Source organism: Neopelma chrysocephalum, unplaced genomic scaffold, assembly GCF_003984885.1.
Source record: "Neopelma chrysocephalum unplaced genomic scaffold, ASM398488v2 Primary Assembly neopelma1_252, whole genome shotgun sequence".
NCBI lineage: Eukaryota > Metazoa > Chordata > Aves > Passeriformes > Pipridae > Neopelma > Neopelma chrysocephalum.
Genome location: NW_020897914.1, coordinates 696219 through 716246, shown reverse-complemented (window position 1 = coordinate 716246; position 20028 = coordinate 696219). Strand labels below are relative to the sequence as shown.

The following is a 20028-nucleotide window of genomic DNA, read 5'->3' as shown; positions in this document are numbered from 1 at the left end:
GGCTCTTAATCTGCAACAGCCACAAGGATCGTTGAAGTTGTTTTATGGGAAGATGAAGCCTAAATTATTTTGGAATATGTAGAAAAAGGATCAACCAGTCTTTAGCTCTCGCCAGAGATGAAGCAGGATTCACTGGAGAAAATAATGACCCTTAAAGCCCCACCTAAGAATAAGCAGCTCCATTCTATGCTAACATCATGATTAAGGGTCATGCAAGTTTGGTGAAAGCTGCTGAAAAAGCAAGATCCTATGGGTAGGACTTAGGGAGCTCTGGGAACAGCCACAGGGAAATGCACTGTTCCAATACACTCAGAGCACACAACACTTAATGACTACATTTGATGCAGGTTCATTGTGTCCTCTTTCAACCACAACTGCATTTCTCCTTTATGTTTGTCATGCTTTAGGAAGTGTAATCCCCAGTTTAGTGTTCCCACTGAAACTCCAAACCACGATGCTGATCACTCGCTTCCCCTCTCCCTCTCTTTGCTGGTGGTTGGAGAGGAGAATTTGAGGCACAAGATAAAGATCACAGGTTGAGATAGGAGCAACTTACTGGAAACAGCAATGAGATAAGAAAAAGAACAGTAACAGCAACAATATTAATAACAAAAGTGTACAAAAGAGAGTTTCAGGCAGCCATCACCACATCACAGCCTCTGGCTCCGGACCAGCACCACTCTTACTCGCTGGGAAGGAACCCCTTCTCCCTGGAAGAGACTCCCTTTCCCCCACCCCAGGCACTGCCATGAGGTGGTACAGAACAACCTCCAGGTCCTGGCTATGGCCCCTCTCAGCTGCTCCAAAAATTAACCCTGTCCTGGCAGGACTGAGGAAAATATTTCAAACATATCACCACAAATTATTATTGCTGGGGTTGATTATAATAAAGAATTGTAATAAAGACAAAATTGTTTTTTAGCATTTTTTTATTATCCTTTTGGCTAATGGCAGTACATAAAACAGAATATAACAGATTTTTGTACCAAGAACAAGTAATATATGCTGCCAACCATAAAGCTCTGCAAATTCCAAAGTATTTTGACTCCTAAAATGAAAACCGTCACAATGCTGTAACAGAAAAAGAACTGGGGCTGGTTCAGCAAGCCACCAAACAGCATCTACCTTTTGTCCCCAGGTCTTTCTGATACTTTGAGTCTTTCTTCTACCAGCAGCTGAGTTTGTCTGAAACAGCTTCTGAGAAAAGTAGTCCCACTTTTGATGTCTTAACATGAAACCACGAATTTCAAGACCATACCAAGAAAAGTGTAGGGGAAATAGACCTTCAGAGACATCAGGCACACTATGAACAATCACCCCAAGGGCTTGGGAAGAAGCAGCAATTACCTGTCTTGAGTATTGTAGTTAAAATGGCAAGTGCCATAAACTTGCTTTTTCCCATCAAAAAAACCAAAACAACATACAAAAATATTTCTCCTGCTAGAATCTGGAGATCAACTTTTTTTTTGTCTAAGAATCAAACAAAATAGTTTATCCTGACCAAATATTTTAATAGATATGTGCTATTTCAAGGAATCACATATTGCCTGAAATAATTCCACAGGTAGTGACCAAACAGCACTAAATGCATGGACAATCTACTTTTCTTCCCATGTTAAAAAATAGAGGGAAAAACTATCAACACAACAAACACAGGGAGAGTGACACGTACAACCAGGCCCCTGTGCAGACACTTTAGACTTCACAGTTTTTCTTCAAGTACAGGCTCATAGCAACAGAAATAAATAAGGTGGTGTGGAGTGTTCTGTGGCAGTGCTGCCACATTATTTGTTTCTAGACTTTCTTTTGAAAAAGCAACCCAAGAATTTAGAAGCACATGTTTTTCCACCCAAGTTTTATATGTAAATATTTGACAAAACGGGACTTAATGCTTCCGTGAATCTCAGCATACAAAAAGGTTCTCATTTTCACTTCTGTCAAGGTTAGGGAAGGTCAAACGAGTCGTGTCTAACTTTGACAGTAACTGCTTTTGTAAAGAGAGCTGAAGCTCCCCAGCAAAGGCTATGATGCAGGGCTTTATTTCACATTTTTAGAAAGATTCAAACATAAAACAATTTATAAACAGTAGTTTCAGGCAGGTAAAAATTTCAGTTGCTTAGCAGGTTTATATTTAATCTAACCACTGAAGTACACTGGAATTATACATTAGCTGTAGAAATCCTATTATTTTTGTCAAAGAAACATTAAAAAAAAATTATAAAAGTCGCAGCTGCACCTGAGCTCAAAGAGAAGAAAGAAGTTGTAATTCTACCTGTTTATTAGCTGTTTTGATAAGGATGTTTTGCAACAGATCAGATGAAGAAATCTGAATGCTGGCTTTATCAGAAGCTGTGGACAACCCAAGGTGTGTCACTGCTTGCCCTGTCTGTGTACTACAGATGTGATTCCCTGCTGCAAACACAACACCAGGCATGATATGCAGCACAAGTCCAGCCAAGCTGAAAACAGCCTCCTTTGCTATCAGTGTTAAGGGAAGTGACCTTGGCCTAATAAAAAAAAAATCAGAGTCACTTCCAAAGTAATACTGCTGACTCCATCTTGGAGCAAGAGCTTAAAACACAGTTTGTATTGATCCTGTCAGGCACAGATTACTTTAAAAAATAGAAGTGTGCTAGTATATATTTTATACTATATTTAACAGTTTTCAATGCCCTAAAAACGTTATGAAAATACTAATTAGGAATTATAGATTTTTTTATGCTTTTGGATATAGGAAACACCCGTGCATAGAAAACTACTCTTTGGGGTTTACCCCATTTAACAATATCAGCATTATTCAAGTTTATTTGGCTACAATAATGCCAGAAAATAGCGGGACTGACTTGTGCTAACCTACAAGAAACTCTTCAGAATTAGTTGCAATAGAGTAAAAGATTTTAGGCAAATAATAACCCTCAAGGTTAAATCTGAAGGAAATAATGCCTGTCATGTAACACACAGTGTGCCTCTCCCAGAGACATTTCCTCTTCTTTCTTTTGCTAAGACACAAGGAATGCTTGAGTTTTCATTTGACAATTGCAGAGGCCAAGAAGATCCTCCTGCAGTGAGCAGAGACAGAGAAGGGGCTGATGGTCTCCCAGACACAAACATGTAAACACTGCAATATATATAAAATTAACCTTGCAGGGATCCTTAGTGAGGTGACTGTTACCTGGCTCTGAAGAAGATATCACTGACAGACATTTGTTTTCTAAATGGAATACAAAGTTAGAAGCAGGTAGCTAATAAGGTATATTAAAAAAAATAGTATCTAATGCTGTATCAGGTTAGAAAAGTTTCAATGTCTATTTTGTATCCCTAATACAATGGGAAATCGAAAATGACCTCAAAGTAAAAATGACTAAAAAAACCAAAGTCAAATGTGTATAATATATAAAATATTGTGTGACTACATGTTACAAAATACATCTCACAAGAGTTACCACAAAACATTCCCACATTAAACTCTACAGGAAACTCCAAGTCACATGGGAGCAAGAGGTATTCTTTCTGCTCCAACACCACTGCAATCCAACTCCAGAAGGTCTCCTTTGAGTCAGGAGATAAAGTCATCTGAAAACAAGGCAGGAAAATACAATTTCAGATCAGCTGTCTTCTCACAGTTAGAAACCCAAAAGAACTGCACATGTTTTATAAGTCACAAGGAAACAATGACTGCACCATGAGCTTAGAATCACCTGTTTAAACTATTTCAAAGACTTCTTCCATGATTCGTACCAGCATATATTGTATTGACTTTCTGCAAAATTTGCATATACACATACACACAACACCACAACAATGACTCCAAGCCATTTCACTGTTAGTGAATCAGCAGTTAATCCTTAAAAATTAAAACTGAAATTGAAACCTCTGGAAATTCACCTTATAAACATTTTTCCAGAACTTCTTAATACCAATCACACTAGTGAACAGTTAAAGGAGAAGCCCTTCAAGTGGCTGTTTACACATCTTACCCAAGACTTTATACATGGTGCCCGTGAACTGCACTGCTGTCACCTTCTCCACTTTGCATCTGCATCTGCATCTGTGCCTGCATTCTTGCAATCATCTCCTGCATGCGACGGAGCTGGAAAAGTAGCACAGAAGAATTCTCTAGACTAATCTCCCCTCAGAATATAATTCTTCACTGTCACCAACCTATTATTTATTTATATGAAAGAGAGATCACATTTTCTTTATCTGACCTTGGGTTATGGTATCTTCTACTGCTCTTCATCCCTGAAGAGGTTGGCATTTACTGACTGAAATAAACAGGTTTTATTATTGCACTGTAGGATGGGGCTTTCAAGCATCCCTAAATGGAAGTCTCTGAACTTAAATGCATAAAAATGATGGTGCTGAAGTGCTGAACAAACACAGTTACTAAAGTTTATCACCAGAAGAAAAGCAGCTTGTTTGTGTCCCTCCAAACTATACCAGTATTTGCCACCAAAAAAAAAATTGTCAGGATTATTCCCCAACTCCCTTGCTAGTGATGACTAGGTGGAAGCAAGTACTACAGGCAAACCATCCAAGGAAACATAAGCATGATTAAACTTGGTTGAAGGTCAGTTTTAGATCATTGCAACATTTAATCACAAAGTAATTATGTAACTCAGCTACTAAGATTAATTCAACCATGTTGCCCATACAATACTTAAATCCTTTTATTGTACCCAGCTCTGAGAGGTGGCAAGTGAGCCTCACTGCAATAATTTTGGGTTCCTTTGCCTCTGTGCACTTACACTGTAAACTCAAACTAAACAGTTAAGCTTAACAATGAAGTTAAACCTGTAGAACGTTACACTATTCTTTTTTTGTTCCTTGAAACAACAACCCTTTTCATTTTTACTCTGGTTACCTTCTGAGACCTGTGTCACCACTAAGATCACTAATAGAAGGCTGAGCATCTGCTTGTGCTAGGGCAAGCCAAGGAGTTCATCTAACTCAGCCCTCTCTCCAGTACTGGCTCTTAGGAAGCACATGGAAGAGCCTGAACACTAGATGCCTGCTCCCAGTACTTACCCACACACACCCTCAAACTCAAGAATCTGTCCCTTTGGAACTTGCTAAAACAAAAAATTCTACCTTTGCATTTAGCGAGCACATTCATGGAGAGAGCAAAGTCTCCAGTCTCTCAGCATTTTTGGGCTTATCTGCTCAAAAATATCTTCTTATGCACAAATTCCATGCCAATGAGTTCCACAATTTACGGACTATCTTAGAAGCATCTTTTTTAACTTTAACTTTTTTAAATCAGCCACCTGTTAATCCCATTAACCAAGACCTCTTGCTTGTACAGTAGATTCCCATTCATTCTGCCACCTATAATCATGTAAGCCCCTTTCCCTTCTGGCATCTGCTTCTCAACAAGAGCACCAACCTCATCTCCCCTTGTACAGGACCTGCTTCAGGTCTCCACTTCAGCCTTTCTGCCCACTTTTTGCTATTCACTGCACTATTTCTAGTCTTGGATATACCCTTTTTGAGTTAGGGCTACAACAAAAAGAGCATTAGTTACCCATTATGAATTTGTCATAGTGGCAGAATGAGAATTTCTGTTTCATTCTTTATTCCTGACCATTCTTACCATCATTCCCTCCTTTGTTGCAGAGCTGAACTTTTTCCCAACCTGCAGTTGTTAACTGTAGAACCTTTATATGTTTTGTGAGATTGCTCCTCCTTGCCCACACAGTGAGTGTTACATCCATTGATGAGCACTATAATGGAATGGAGTTTCACCAGATTCCACTTATTCCAACAAATCTCTATCCTGAGACTGCTCGACACCTCTTTGCATTCTGTTTTCTTAGTGACCCTTATATAACTTCATATGGGTAAATATATATAACTGCCTTTTCCTTTACAAATTACCAAGACCATATAAATAATTTGACCTAAAGTAGTGACACAAGAACAAAAATTCCCCCATTACAAGAATACAAAATTCTGTCATCTTACTTCCGCTTCCTTCTCAAGCAGAATCTGGTCTTTATTTACTTCTTCATCTTCTATTTTCCTAAAATAAGATGAGTATTGTTAGAAACATAAAACCATTAAGGTTGGAAAACCCCTCTAAGATCATGAAGTCCAACCATTAATGCAGCACTGTGTTCACCACTAAACCATGTCCCCAAATGCCACGTCCACAAACCTTCTGAACTCTTCCAGGGATTCTGACTCCACCACTGTCCTGAGCAGCCTGTGCCAATGCCAACCTTCCCTGGTGCAATTTGAGGCCATTTCCTGTTGTTCTGTCATTTGTTACCTGGGAGAAACGACTGACTCCCACCTGGCTCTATTCAAGATCACCTACTGCTTTGCTAACAGCTTTCTCCTACTCCATGTCACAACAGGGAAGATCTACTAATGGATCTAATCAAGCAAGTGCCATCAAAAATGCAAAGTGAACAAACTGGTGTTTGTTAAAAGGTTATATACATTGTCAAAAAATCCTCTGTGCCCAAAAACCTCTGGGAACATTAATGAATATACAGTCAACAAGCACCTATTGCCAAGCCCTCCTATAGGATAGGAGTTGCAAGGTTGAAATAAACTCACACACAAACTACCCTCACTTACAGGAAACCTGACTGCATTCTAGCACCCATTTCAGAAATGTGAAAACAAAGGTATATGGGCCACTTCACTAGACAAGACACCAAAACATGTTTTAGTTTCACATACCCCAACTTAACAGCAACCTCTTGCCACAGTCACTGGCAGAGACAACTTTAAATCCTCTAAAAATTTTAAAAATTGTTTTAACTCTGAATGACCTGAGGTAGCAATACTTCTAAGGCCTTTCTACACATATGTTGGATAACAAGCACCAGAACTGGGAAATTTGGGGGTTTTTACCTTGAACTTCAGAAGTCAGGATCTAAAAGCCAGGAAAGAAGAGCATTTCATCTTGCCTGAAGGGCAAAATTGGACTTGTAGGCCAATTCTACAGGCAGAGACAAACTCCTTTGGCTGAAAACTGCCCAGGCATGTGACAAAACCTCTGTCAACAGCAGGATGGCAAAAGTTTTGCAAAATGCACCAAAGCCTCCGAAATGTGCGATTCGGAACCCTCTAGTGGCTGCAATAAGAGACGCAGCTGAAACACTTAAACCAGGAAACACCCAGTTTTCCACTAAACTCACCAACTCAACTTTACAAACCCTGCTACTGCAGTTAAAAATGAGGTGTTCTGCCCTTCTCTCTTCCCAGGAAAGCTGTGCCCTACTCATCCCAGCTCAAAATAGGGCTGACAGCCCTGTGACTGCTATGTAAAGAAAATGATTTATACATGTCACGTTTAAGAAAGCGCTACAAAAGAACTCAAATATCTTTTTTTAAAGACACAGTCCAAATATTCCAGTTGTTAATTCTGAAAAAAAAAAAAATCCACTCTTTTAAATATATCAGCCCTGACCTACCTTGCAGGGTTTTTTTAGACAATGTTTATCATAGACATCTGTCCTACTTATGTGCCTCCAACATTCCAATCCAGTTGTGTTCATGTCTCAGACCAAAGCACAGATCTAACTGTTCCTTTTCAATGCCACAACTGTCTCTTCAGATTTACTAAATACTTTTTCTTACACTCACTGTAAGCTGGTCGATTGAATTTGGTGCTTCCTGGAGCTACAGAGCTGCCCTTGATCTAACAAATCTTAGCAATGAAACGATAGGTGAGACAAAGAGAGACCAAAAAATAAATTCAGAAGAGGAAGAAACAGCATGTAGCCATGAGACAACAACCTGCCGCCTCGTTTGAGCCTTTCAGAGCGGAAGTTCTCATAGTGAAGGTCCTGGGTCACCTCCTGAAGGTCTTGCATATGGGTGCTGGAGGAAGAAAAGTAATTAAAGATGAAACATCCCTGTGTCACATCAGCTTGCTTAACGAACTCTCACATTCAGCACTGCCTCAGCTTAATGTGCTTAGCATGCACACCCTCTTAAAATACTAATTTAAAAGGTAATTTCAGTTAAATCAGTGCAGTAAAGGACCACCTCAGCCCTGAGGCTGCCCTGACTGAAGCTGTTTTTGTGGCGAGTCCTTTGAAGCTGGGCAGAGTAGCAAAGCCTGTGAAAAAACAACCAGTGGACTTTTGAAATCTCCTCCTATACATCTATAGATCTACCTACCCATAGATACACTGAAATAAGCACAAGGCCTCAAACAAGTTGTTTTATGTTCCTGGGGGTTTGAATGGTGCTACACTGAAATAAGCACAAGGCCTCAAACAAGCTGTTTTATGTTCCTGGGGGTTTGAATGGTGCTACAACACTGCATTCCACAAAAGAATTAGACAAAAGATTATTTTCACAGAATCATTGAGTAATTCAGATTGGAGAGAACCTATTGAGCTTACGTGGCTCAGTCCCTGACTAGGCCTAGCTCAGCTAGGTCAGGGTTGCTCATGGCCTTCCCCAGCCAGATTCTGAATGTCTCCAAGGATTCCACAACTGCTTCAAACTCCCAATATAGTGCTTGAGCACCTTGGTGATTGTTTTTTAAGCTGACATTTAATTGGAGTTTTCTAACTTACATTAACATGGTCCTTAGCTTCAGGAAGTCATTATGCTCCGGATTCTCCACTTCAACTACACCCCATGGGTAGAGTCGACCTCTCACTTTTTTACCTTTGGCTTCAATGAGTTGATTGGATCCCACTACACAAAACGGAATGCTGGCCTGAAAGCCAAAAGTGCAGAAGTTACTAATAATGAACCAGGACAAACAACTCCAAGAACAACTCTTGTTCAGCTCAGGACTGCATGCTATGGTAATAAATTGGTAATTCTTTTAATTTGAAGGTGTTAAAAAATAAACGTAATTGTTGCCATCATCTTCCAGCCAGGGAAGCCTGAGCACAGAGACACGGTGACTCATTCCAGGTCTCATCTCAGGTCTTGTTCTAAAGCCATCTGAGCAGTCTGAAGAAACACAATATATTATTCACATATGTAACCTGTGAAGCCAGTCACACCTTCAGGAGTCTGGTCTGCTCTTTAAAATCTTCATCCTCATCTGATTCAGCATCAGGCAGGTGATAAATCTTGATGCCATGCTCTTCTATTTCATCCAGAATCTGAGATTTGTAATGTAAGAAATCGAGATAAAATACATGTAGAGTCAGTATTTTTAGATCTTAATGTAAAATTACTTAATACACAGTCTCTTAAAAAATCTGGATCTATCTTATTGATCCGAATTACTCGACAAGGATTTGTTTTTAAACACTATATTTCTTCAGGATATTCAACAACTACTTTCTACAGACTTTCAGACAAACAATAGTGTTCACATAAACACTGTCTTTTTTTTTTTTTTTGTAATAATAAAAGCGTTGACTCAGAAGCCACAGCCTAAACCTCCTTGCTCTTACCTCTGAATTACTACTTGGGTGGTGGAGGTAGGAGTGTTTAAAAAGCCAGCTGAGCTACAGACACAACAAATACTTTTTTCTGTCTTCATGACTGCCAAGAATGGCATCTGCAGCTGGAATCCATTTGCCATAAACCCAAATTTTGCTCTTTAAAAAACAATAAAACAATCTTTATTTCTGCAGAATTCTAGCACAATAAGTATTTCTAGTAAAGTATGCCTTTTTATTCCAAATTAGGTAAGATACCTATAAGGATTTTCAGAATAACTGAAAAAAAATCACACAAAGTTTTAAATACAAGAGCTAAGACTGGATCAAGCATGCCTTTTGGCAAGTTAATTTTAACCCTCCTTTCTAAACTTCATATATCTTATTAACTCATGATTATTTGTTGACTCCTCCAGCCTTTGCTCTTCTGCTCTCCCTCCAGCAAATATGGCATCAGGTCCTGCAAGACTGAATGTGTTAAGAGCCTCTGGAAGACAGAACTGGAATGTTTTCGAAGAAGAGTGACACAGGGGAAGAAAAACAACCCCAAAATCAGAAACATCTCTGAAAATCTCATTTTTCAACCATCAGAATTCTGACTAGGTAAAAAAAATAATTAAAAAAAATATACATATATATATATATATACATATATATATAAATATATATATACATATATATATACACACATGTATATATTCTAGATGTGGTCTCTGCTTTGGGACTGATTAAACAGGTCAGCAAATGTCTCTAAGTATTTTTCCAAAGTTTCAAAATGCACTCATAATGTCATTGTAAATGTAGCCAATCTGCCATTTTGCACGCAACATTCTAAGGACAATTTCTCAGTTAAGTACATAATAAAATAATTTACAAGATCTCAAACTACATATTAAATGATGTTACACTGTGCAGGAGATTATATTTTCCTCAGCTAGGGCAGAGTAAGGTTAATGAGAGTGTCCCTCTCTTCAGCCACCATACTGCTACAATCAAAGGACAACACATTTCTGCAAGCTAGAAAAACACTCACCCTTTTCTTTAGTCTCTCTCGCTCTTTCAGAGAAAGTGTATCAGCTTTTGCAATCACTGGTACAATATTTACTTTGTTGTGTATGGCCTTCATAAACTCAACATCCAGAGGCTTAAGGCTAAAATCAAAATATGGAAAAAGTTTTATTTATTTTTACTCTAAATTACAATTTACTTTCACACCAACATAAATATCTCTCTTTACACAGAGAGAAAGAATACATTCAATTAATGCCAGCAGTTATAGCACTTCCTTAAGTGATAGCAACCTGATTCTGAAAACTTAAGTCAACAGGCACAAACAAAGTCCCTGAAATAAAGTAATGTAAAAAACAATGACAGAGAAACACCTACCCGTGGCCAAATGGTGAAATGAAATAGAAGCAGCAATGAACCCGGTTATCTATGATGTGCCTTCTGTTCAAACCACTCTCATCATGCAGGTATCGCTCGAACTGCTCATCAATGTAAGCAATTATGGTCTTAAAACTGCAAAATAAATATGGATTTGAGAAATCACCAAATGGTCAACAACTGTAGTGCTGTTTCAAAGGTAATATTATAACAACAAGACATCCTACTGATGAGCCAACCTTCTGATGGAAAAAATTCATTTACTGATTCTGTAGGCCTGGAAAAGTAGAAGCATACATATCTTGAAACTTTAGTTGAATTCTAGAATAACAAGATACTATGTGTATTTTTTTAATATATATTGTAAGATAAAATATACATATATGTAACACAACTTCAGTTCTGCAAAAAAATTCTCTTGGGTTAGTATTTATATTTTGATTAGCATTAACATGCGTTCCAGATAATTTAAGGTTCTTGTTCTAAATTGATTTAAAATTATAGAATGGTTTGGGTTGGAAGGTCCTTTAAAGATCATCTAGTTTCAAACCCTTGCCATAAGCAGGGACACCTTCCACTAGTCTGGGGTGCTCCAAGCTCTTTCCAACGTGAACACTTCCAGGGAGGGGGCAGTCACAGCTCCTTTGGGCAACCTGTGTCAGTGTCTCAACATCACCACTGTAAAACATTTCTTCCCTTCTCTTTCAGGTTCAAACTGTTGCCCCTTGCTCTGTTACTACAGGGTCTGAGATTACACAGTTCCTACCTTGAGGTTCAGAGGCCTGAGAGATGTAGGGAAAGGGATTACCATTGGAAACTGATTGCCAATGATCTCAAGGTTATTTCTCAGTACTTACTACAATGTAAATTTGTAAAAAAACCCCTTCAAACCAAACAATAAAAATCAAAGATGATGAAAAGCATTTAAAAATGAAGCACAGAATCTGAGAATGCTCAGGTGAACGTGGGCAAGATCTAAAGGTGGATTTTTGTTCACAGTAAAGACTAGATGATTTGCTTTCTCAGAGTACTGTTGAAATTCTTGTGTCCCATTACTTTGTGACTACAAGTCAAGTCAAGGTCACTTTTCACTTAAAGCTCTTTCAAGCTTAAGAAAGTTAACCGAGGAAAAAAAAAATACATGTGTGTCACAAGATTTATTTCCAGTTTTGTTTTTACACGTACTTAAATTAATTCGTAACACTGAAGTCAAGCTTCCTCAAAATTAGAAAGCATGGTTTTCTAAAAACCACAAAAAAAAAATCACACCTCATATTCAGCACTTCACACACATCCCCTACGCTCTCTCTCCCCCAGGGACATATATGAAATGTATGTCAGTCTCCACGCACAGATCCAAATAAATCCTCTGTGCACGTACCAGTCTCGACAGTTGATGGCATCCCCGTATCCTGGGGTATCCACAACTGTCAGACGCAGTTTCACGCCTCTCTCTTCGATTTCAACTGTTGAGGCCTCAATCTGCACAGTGCGTTCAATCTTATCTGAAAGACAACAAACGTGATATTTCAGAATCAGATTTGTAAGACCATGTCATTCTGAGATAAGCTCCAAAGACTAATTGGCAGATACAACCATATAAATATTATTCTATGGATTACATTCTAAGGCCCTGATAACAGCAAGACTCAATACATAAATTCTTCAGATGTCCTTAAGAGTATAGTATGAGACTTCATACTTTTCTTTAATATACTGTAGAAACTAAGGCAAAGGGGACTGAGACAAAATTGTAGGTAATTGGAGAACAATATGAAATTATATGTAATAGATTTTTTTCCTAAGGCTGAATGTGATAAGTAATCATCAGCTAGTATGACAAACTATTAAAAAGGAAGTAATTCAACAACTAGCAAAGGGGGGAAATAGCATCTTCCTCTATTTTCTTACGATATTCTCTTTTGTTGGATAATTGTATGCCTCGGTTAACAGAATAAAAAAAGGACAAGGGACTGAAGAAGAACAGGAGGTGAAGTTCACATTCACTAAATACCAACCCAAAGCAAAGAAATTAGGGTGCAAGTCCAAGCAGGTATAAACAATTCATATGTTTAAAATTGCAATTGATTAAAAACTAAATAAAGCTTCTGACTGTTTATCTTTCTGTGACACAGTAACTTTCTTTAAGCAAAAGAAGGGATCAACTTTCTAGGTGCTAACAGAATACACCCAAGGACTAAATAATAAATATCCCATAGACATTGGGTGCAGAGGAAACCAATTCTATGACACAGTTCAAGTGTCAGGAAATACATTAGAAACTATTACAGTTAGAAATCACTGCTGACTATTATTAAATTCCCAAGATCAAAGCATTCAACTCCAAAAATCATCAAGCACAGAGAAACTAGAACAAAGGTGTGTTTACCAGCAGCTCCTGGGATTATCCTTTCTGGGTAGAGATCCGTCAAGAAGAGGCTGTTTATTAATGTAGATTTTCCCAATCCAGATTCACCTGCGATTCAATACAAAGATAAATTCAAAATATTTACATAGATAATTTCAACTGTATCCAGACAGTATTATCTGACTATACATTTTTTCATTTTTCTTTCAAATTAAAAATGTACAATTTATAATTTTGCACTGGAAAAGTTTGCCCAAAAAAGTTGAGTAACAATTTTTACATCTCTGCTTTATAATGCACTTTCCCTGAGCTTTCACTGATGATTTGTAATTAAATCTGCTAGTCAAGTGGAGACCTGATCAATTCAAACTTAATATTTCCCATTTCATATCTCCTGATTTTTTAAGGCATGGTTTTCTCTTATCACTCCAGAATGTGAAAGATTGACTGAAAGGATCCTTTTCTAGAATTTTAGCTTTATTTCAGGTGTTGATAGAATTCATTAGAAAAATTAGATGTTAAAAATGGTGGGCCACGTAATCCCTAGGTAAGACAGACTATTCTGCAATAGGAGTCTGACTAAAATATCTGAACAAATGAAAAAAAAAAGATGGAAATCGTTTTTAAGCAAATATTGGAGTAGGAACTGCCAGTTTTTAATGCCTCACAGAATGAAACTCTCAAAATCAGATTGTACCAGTGCAGCCTTCACCAGTGGAGAAATGCACCCAGAGTAACTCAACAGTCACATGGAATCATTTCAGCAAAACCAAAAAAAGTATGATTTCATCCAGTGCCACATACCATACTTTCAGTTTGGGTAAATATTATACATTAACCAAATCAGTTTTCATAGTTGCTGTCAAGGATTACACTGGCTACAGTAGTTTAGTGACTCTCAAGTGAAATAACTATTTAGATGAAGTCATAGTTTAATAATGACAATGAACACAAAATTGTTAATAAATACAAGTGATTTGGATTTCTTTGGGAGCAACACAGCCCAGCTGCCAAATCCAGCTCATATTTTCAGACACCACAGTAAAAAGCAGAAAAAAAAAGTGCAAAAAAGAAAAATCATTGATCAGGACTCTGTCAGTGCAGACAGCTTTCAAAGAAGTATTGTCATGCTCTGAAATGAAGAAGGATGGCAACTCAATGAAGAATGATAGTTCAATACAGGCACTGTGAGAAGAACATACTTAAACCCTGTGCATATTTGAAGGGAAAGAATTCACATTCCAAACTGTTGAAATAATCAACAATTTAAAGCACAGTTTATTTTATCTTACATCAGCTGCCTCCCTCTGCTAGTGTATCTTAAAATACCAGTCCAAATTTTCAATGAAATGACTTTTTTCCAAGTTCTCTTCATGTAGTTTTCATTTATCCCTCAAAATTTTGGCAGGCAACGACTGTAAAGTTCCATTTTACTCTGACATGGCTGGATTAATTGCCTTTCTGATACTCTGACACGATGTCATTTCCCCTCTATTTCTATTTTTCAAGGGGCTAAAAACAACTGTTGGTCTATATAATTTTACATTGCTTTCTGCTAGGACACTTTTACATGGCACTATGCACAATTAGTCTCAAAGAAATCTGGAAATTAAGTTTAGCTGCAGCAGAGAAAGCACATTTTTTCTTTCTCAAAACCTTCAGGTTTTTAGGCTCACTGAATAGTAAATTCTGAAGAGTTACAGTAGATACCATAATTTGAAACAGCTGCTTATAGTTTGGCTTTACCCTTAGATTTTATAAGATATCCTTTATGGTATCATCCAAAGCAAATCCAGGGAAAGATACAGTGAACAACTAGGATAAAATTCTAGGAAGCCAAAGATAAGGGCCAAGTCTGTCCAACAACAAAGTACAAAAGACAGAAACAGGATAAAAGCAGTGCTAGGGCTGTCATTTGGCAAAACTAATGAAAGGTTTGAGAATATAGGCTCTCCCTGTAACTACTGGAATACAAAACAATTAAGAACTTAAACACCTCCTATCCTGTACTATCTCACCTCTCCTGCTCATTCCCACTGTGATCTCTCTTGGACAAGTCTAACACACAAATGGGATTTACTTCTTGTAGTGCCAGGTAATAAAGAGCCTAATTCTATTAGGGTACTTTTTGCAAAAGCCTATTTAAAAGCCAGAATGGCAGAGTTCAAACACCAAAACTCAGAAGTTACAGTGCCCAACAGGAGAGACAGAAGACATCCAAGTCTGATTTGGGAGTCTACATGACTTTGAAGAACAGCAACAAACTTTTCAAAGGACCAAGATATTTCTGCAGACAGTGGATTTTTCTTTCCATTTCAGATACCAACACAGACTCTTAATTATCAAATAGAATTACACTTTAAATTACAACTGCTAACAGAAAATCATGATCCATATAAAAAGTAACAGCTCACATCAAAACCAACTCTCAGTCTTCTTTTACAAGAGTATTTAGAAAGGGTGGAAAGACCAGAGTTCAGATGGTTTTGAATTACAGAAGCATAAACAACATTTTAAATAGAATGTTCTCCTTAATACTAGTCTCTTAATAAAAACGTGGAAGTGAATAAAGACTGTATTCAAATGCAAAACCAGTTTAAAACTACGTTTTAAATGGAATGCTTGAAAACTTCAAGACAGGAGAAAAGGAAGGAAGAAATAATTACTGGGGTGCATAACAGAATTTCTTTGCCCACAAACTTATTAATGTATTCAAACATAGTTTGTAGTGTGGAAAGCAACTGCTGCAAGAATTAATAAACTATAAAAAATAAAATTAAGAAATTATAAAAGAAAGTACAGGAGAGTTCCTGATGCAAGCTGGAGTCTTACAATAGTGGAAGTAAAATTCATTTTAACTTCAAATTCCCCATGAGCAAGTACTAATTTTGAGAAAGACTATAAAATGTTTCCTTACCAACCACCATAAGAGTAAATTCAAACCCCTTTTTCACAGACTTTCGGTGAACCTGATTGGGAAGGTTTGCAAATCCAACATAGCCAGGAGTTTCTGGATTGGTAAATTGAGCAGGTTGTTGCTAAAAATGAAATAAAAGAAGACAATAATAAGCAACCACTCGAGACATATTTGTTTGTAGAACTGCCTTCCTTGTTTATTTCCAATGGTTTGAAGTTGCGTGACATAGGGAGAGGAAAGTACTCAGAGATTCCTACTATTCAACAGTTTCACATAGAAGCACAGAAAACAACAATGACCTACAGCTTAAAAAAAATGTCATTTATTCAGCTCTCCAGCCAAGATCACCTTAAGTAAAAAAGAAACAAAATCCCAAACAATAATTTATCAAAGTGTGACAAAGTCTGAAGTGCAGTCACTAATCCCACACTTCAAACAGTGTCTTCACACACAGTTAAAATAAAAAAGCTTGAGTCCAATTTGTATGGACTTGAATAAAAAGATGACCATTTCCAATCCACTTCTAGCACATTCAAAGGAAAACCCTGAGCAACTCATGGAGTGACAGTTGTCTGCTGTAAGTGCTCTTCAGAGACCTCTCCAAGTGGGGGGAAGGGGAATTTACACAACAGTGTTTGGAATGCCCACTACTACAAATATGGCAGAGAAATCTTTATATCTCTTAGTTTACCTCTTCAAACACATTACTCAAGCACCTTTTATCATTCATTTCACTCCAATAAGCCAACAGAGATGTTTTGTGCATCATACCAAACCCTGGGGGCCAAGAATTAGGTGAATCCCAGCATGCCAATAATACTGTAGGTTACCACCAATCCTTTTAATGAAGGATTTTACTGAAAAATCAGTTGGTTCTATTAGTAAATGAAGAAGTTAGATCTAAGAACATAATTTTCTTAAATGATTCCTGCTCAAAACAAAGTAGCACAATGGGAGTTTCAATGAAGATGCACCAGGGAGCTTACACACAACTCCACGACCAAAATTAAATCCTTCCAAGAGTATTAGTTAACTGCAGAGATTTATACTTGCAGGAAACTAATTTAATGTATGTTTTACGTCACTCAATATTTCAATATCATGTCTTCTAAATGTGAATTCTCTCTCATGGACTGTTAGTAAAGCATACATCAAACACAACGCAAGTTGCACATTTTATCCACGAAGATTAATATTTAAAAACAAATTATCTGTTTCACATTGTTACATTGGAAGACAGAAATGTTATTCTTACCTTGGACATTTTTAGGAAAGGACAGGAACAAATCTAGAAAAATAAAGTTTTTCAGCTTATTAAAAATTGTACAAGAAAAAAAAAAGGCAACAAATCAGTGTAATATCCACTGTTGCACATGAAATTAAAGGAGCAGCATTCCTGATTGGATGCCCAGATTCTGAAACAGTGTCAATTCCTTCACAAGGTGCAAGTATTTGACTCTTCTGTACTAATGAGGGGCAGAATTTTCAGCTACTATTGTTGCTATGAACGTGGTCAGACAATAAATTCAAGCAACATGAACGTGGGGTGCTGAAGGCACCAGATGTGCGACAAACCATTCTGAAGCCTGAAAGGTTCACACCCTCTCCGGAAACGAACCAAACCAAACACCCTGCTCAAGGACATCTTGCTCTTTACAGGAAACAGTTTTTTCAAAGCTAAAAAAACCCCAAACTCATGTATTTTTTTTTTTCTTCTCAAGCCTCCTTCCCCTCAACATTTCCGTTCACGCTTGAGTGTTCTGTAAAGAGCTAAGTTTCAATATGAATCTTTTCCTCCTCCTCTTTCATCTAGATGCTTGCAAACTCAGTCATTTTACCTTCTGTTGCCAATATAAAATTTTCACATGCAGCTGCATGTAAAATACAAAAGAGGCGCAAAAAATATTTTTCCTAAAAAATTTTTTAAAAAATTTCTCATCCAACCCCTCTCTGTAAAAAAGTCTCTTGACAAACAGAGAGTCATCCACAGTCCTTGCATGAGTTCAAGAGATCAAGGTTTTTACTGTGACAACATAAAAATGTCAGCATATGCTAGTATCTGTAAGTGAGGAGACCACAAGTCCCCTTTCTAGACCCTCCCCTGGCTCACCCTCTAACCAAAAGGTATCTGTTCCCACTCCCTAAGCCCATAGTCACCTTTTCTCTAGCTAGCTCATTACCACTTTTATTCTACAGATTTGAAATTATCACTGCCTGATTCTTTCCATCTTCCAAGCAGATTTTTGTCAGCAAGTTCAGCATCATGTGAAATGACACCAAACTGCTTCAGCATGCAGCACCCTTTAGTCTGTTCCTCCCAGCAAAGAGTCATCTTGAGTCAAAACAAACTGCCCGGTGTCAGACGAACAGGAGCCCTACTTTTTGTGCCAGGCAGAAGGTAAAGCTGTTTCAAATTGGGGATGATTTCCAGGATTTGCTTCTCAAAGGTACCGTATATCTGTATATGTACACAATTGCAACCTCATTTAGGTTTACAGAGATGCAGCTTTTTAGCTCACAGTGACTACTTCACCAGTAAGAGTTACCAAGCTACTTCCTGCCCCCCTCCACCCCAGCAATCACTCCAATAAGGAAGAGGTGGTTTCTGAGAAAGAATTCTTAATGGGAGGGACAGAGTACAGATGTTGAACATTGAAGCCATTTGATGTCCTTTTTCATGAAGCTGAACTTAACTGATAACAATCTGGCACCCTGGTTACTCACATAAAACAAAAACTGGATAACATGTTTCTCAAGTGAAATTTCACGCTAAAAATAAATTCCAGTATCTGCAACATCTGTATACTGGTCTATGACCTATGAATTATTCAACTACTTAAGAGGTTATCCCTGAGCCCTTTATCATCATGCCAGATTGCTCTGACAGCAACTCTTCCTTCCAACAGTGTTTCCTGATGACTGATGTAATTGATTCCTGCTTAACCATCCTCCACGAGCGATTTTCAATGCCAAACAAAACTAGATCCTGCTGGAACACATAAGAACATTCTTTTAATTTGTGAGACTTATCTGTCACCCAACTATTTCTCAGAAGCAGGCGAAGAGAGGAGGAAAGTTTCTCACAGCTACTAAGAAACGAAGCAGAGTTATGCAGATGGCTACAGCTCCATTATGTTTTAACATATGGACCAAGCACAGAAATCTTTCATGTATGATCTTTCCCACAGCGTTCCCCTCGGGGCTGAGCACTCCCACACAGGCAGGACTCAGCCTTGGAGGAGCCCAGATTTTCCTCAGGAGCTGGTCGGTGACGTTCCTCTCCCCGCGGTTCCAGCAGCGCTGCTGGAGTTTTCCACAAGAGCGTGTTCAGAAGCGGCCGCCTCACCCGCTGTGGGGAGGGCCCCCCGCTCGGGGACCCCACGGCGGCCCACACGACCACCAGGCCCCGCGCTGGGCGGGCGGGCACGGCCCCGCCTCACCTCCCCGGCACCGCCCGCGGCCCCTTCGGCCCGCTCCCTCCTCACCAGCACTGCCCAACCTCGACCGAACCCCCCAGCTCGGGGGGTCCGTCTGCGCGGCTGTAAAGGACAAACTCTTTCCCAGCGCCCCTCCCGGCCCCCTCGCCTCAGCTTAGGGTCTTTGCAGCCGCGCAGAGAGACCCCGAGCTGCCGAGAGGCGAGGCAGGGTAGCGCCTGGCGCCCCTCAACGCCCGGCGCCCCTCACTCGAGCTCTCCCAAGGCGAGGCGAGGCAAGATGAGGCAAGGCAGGGCAGGGCAGGGCAGGGCAGCGCCCACCGCCCCTCAGCGCCCGCCGCCCCTCACCCGAGCTCCGCCAGGGCGAGGCAGGGCAGGGCAGCGCCCACCATCCCTCAGCGCCCGCCGCCCCTCACCTCGCGCCTCCCTCCGCCGCGGTCCGCGAGCTCGGCTCCCGCGCGCGCACGGCCAGGGCGAAGAGGCGGTGCCACCCCGCGCCCGCAGGCCCCGCCCCCGGGGCGGAGCAGGGCCCGGCGCGCACGCGCAGGCCCC

General features: G+C 39.2%; 1 protein-coding gene across 4 annotated transcripts; it reads right to left on the bottom strand.

The window, feature by feature from the left end:
• Positions 1-911: 911 nt before the first annotated feature.
• SEPT2 (septin 2) lies at positions 912-20000 on the bottom strand. Of its 4 annotated transcripts, none has more exons than XM_027703765.1 (13): positions 19893-20000; positions 17298-17330; positions 16043-16163; positions 13147-13233; positions 12139-12262; positions 10758-10892; positions 10405-10522; positions 8985-9086; positions 8544-8689; positions 7753-7836; positions 5965-6022; positions 3978-4090; positions 912-3573 (listed from the first exon to the last, which is right to left on the bottom strand). In XM_027703765.1, the coding sequence occupies exons 2-12, from the start codon at positions 17304-17306 to the stop codon at positions 3986-3988; spliced, it is 1089 nt and encodes a 362-aa protein (XP_027559566.1). In that variant the 5' UTR covers positions 17307-17330; positions 19893-20000; the 3' UTR covers positions 912-3573; positions 3978-3985. The 4 variants fall into 4 exon arrangements, with proteins under 4 accessions (XP_027559566.1, XP_027559567.1, XP_027559568.1 ...); XM_027703766.1 differs by having other exon boundaries at positions 19825-19893; XM_027703767.1 differs by lacking the exon at positions 19893-20000 and adding an exon at positions 19727-19745.
• Positions 20001-20028: the final 28 nt, after the last annotated feature.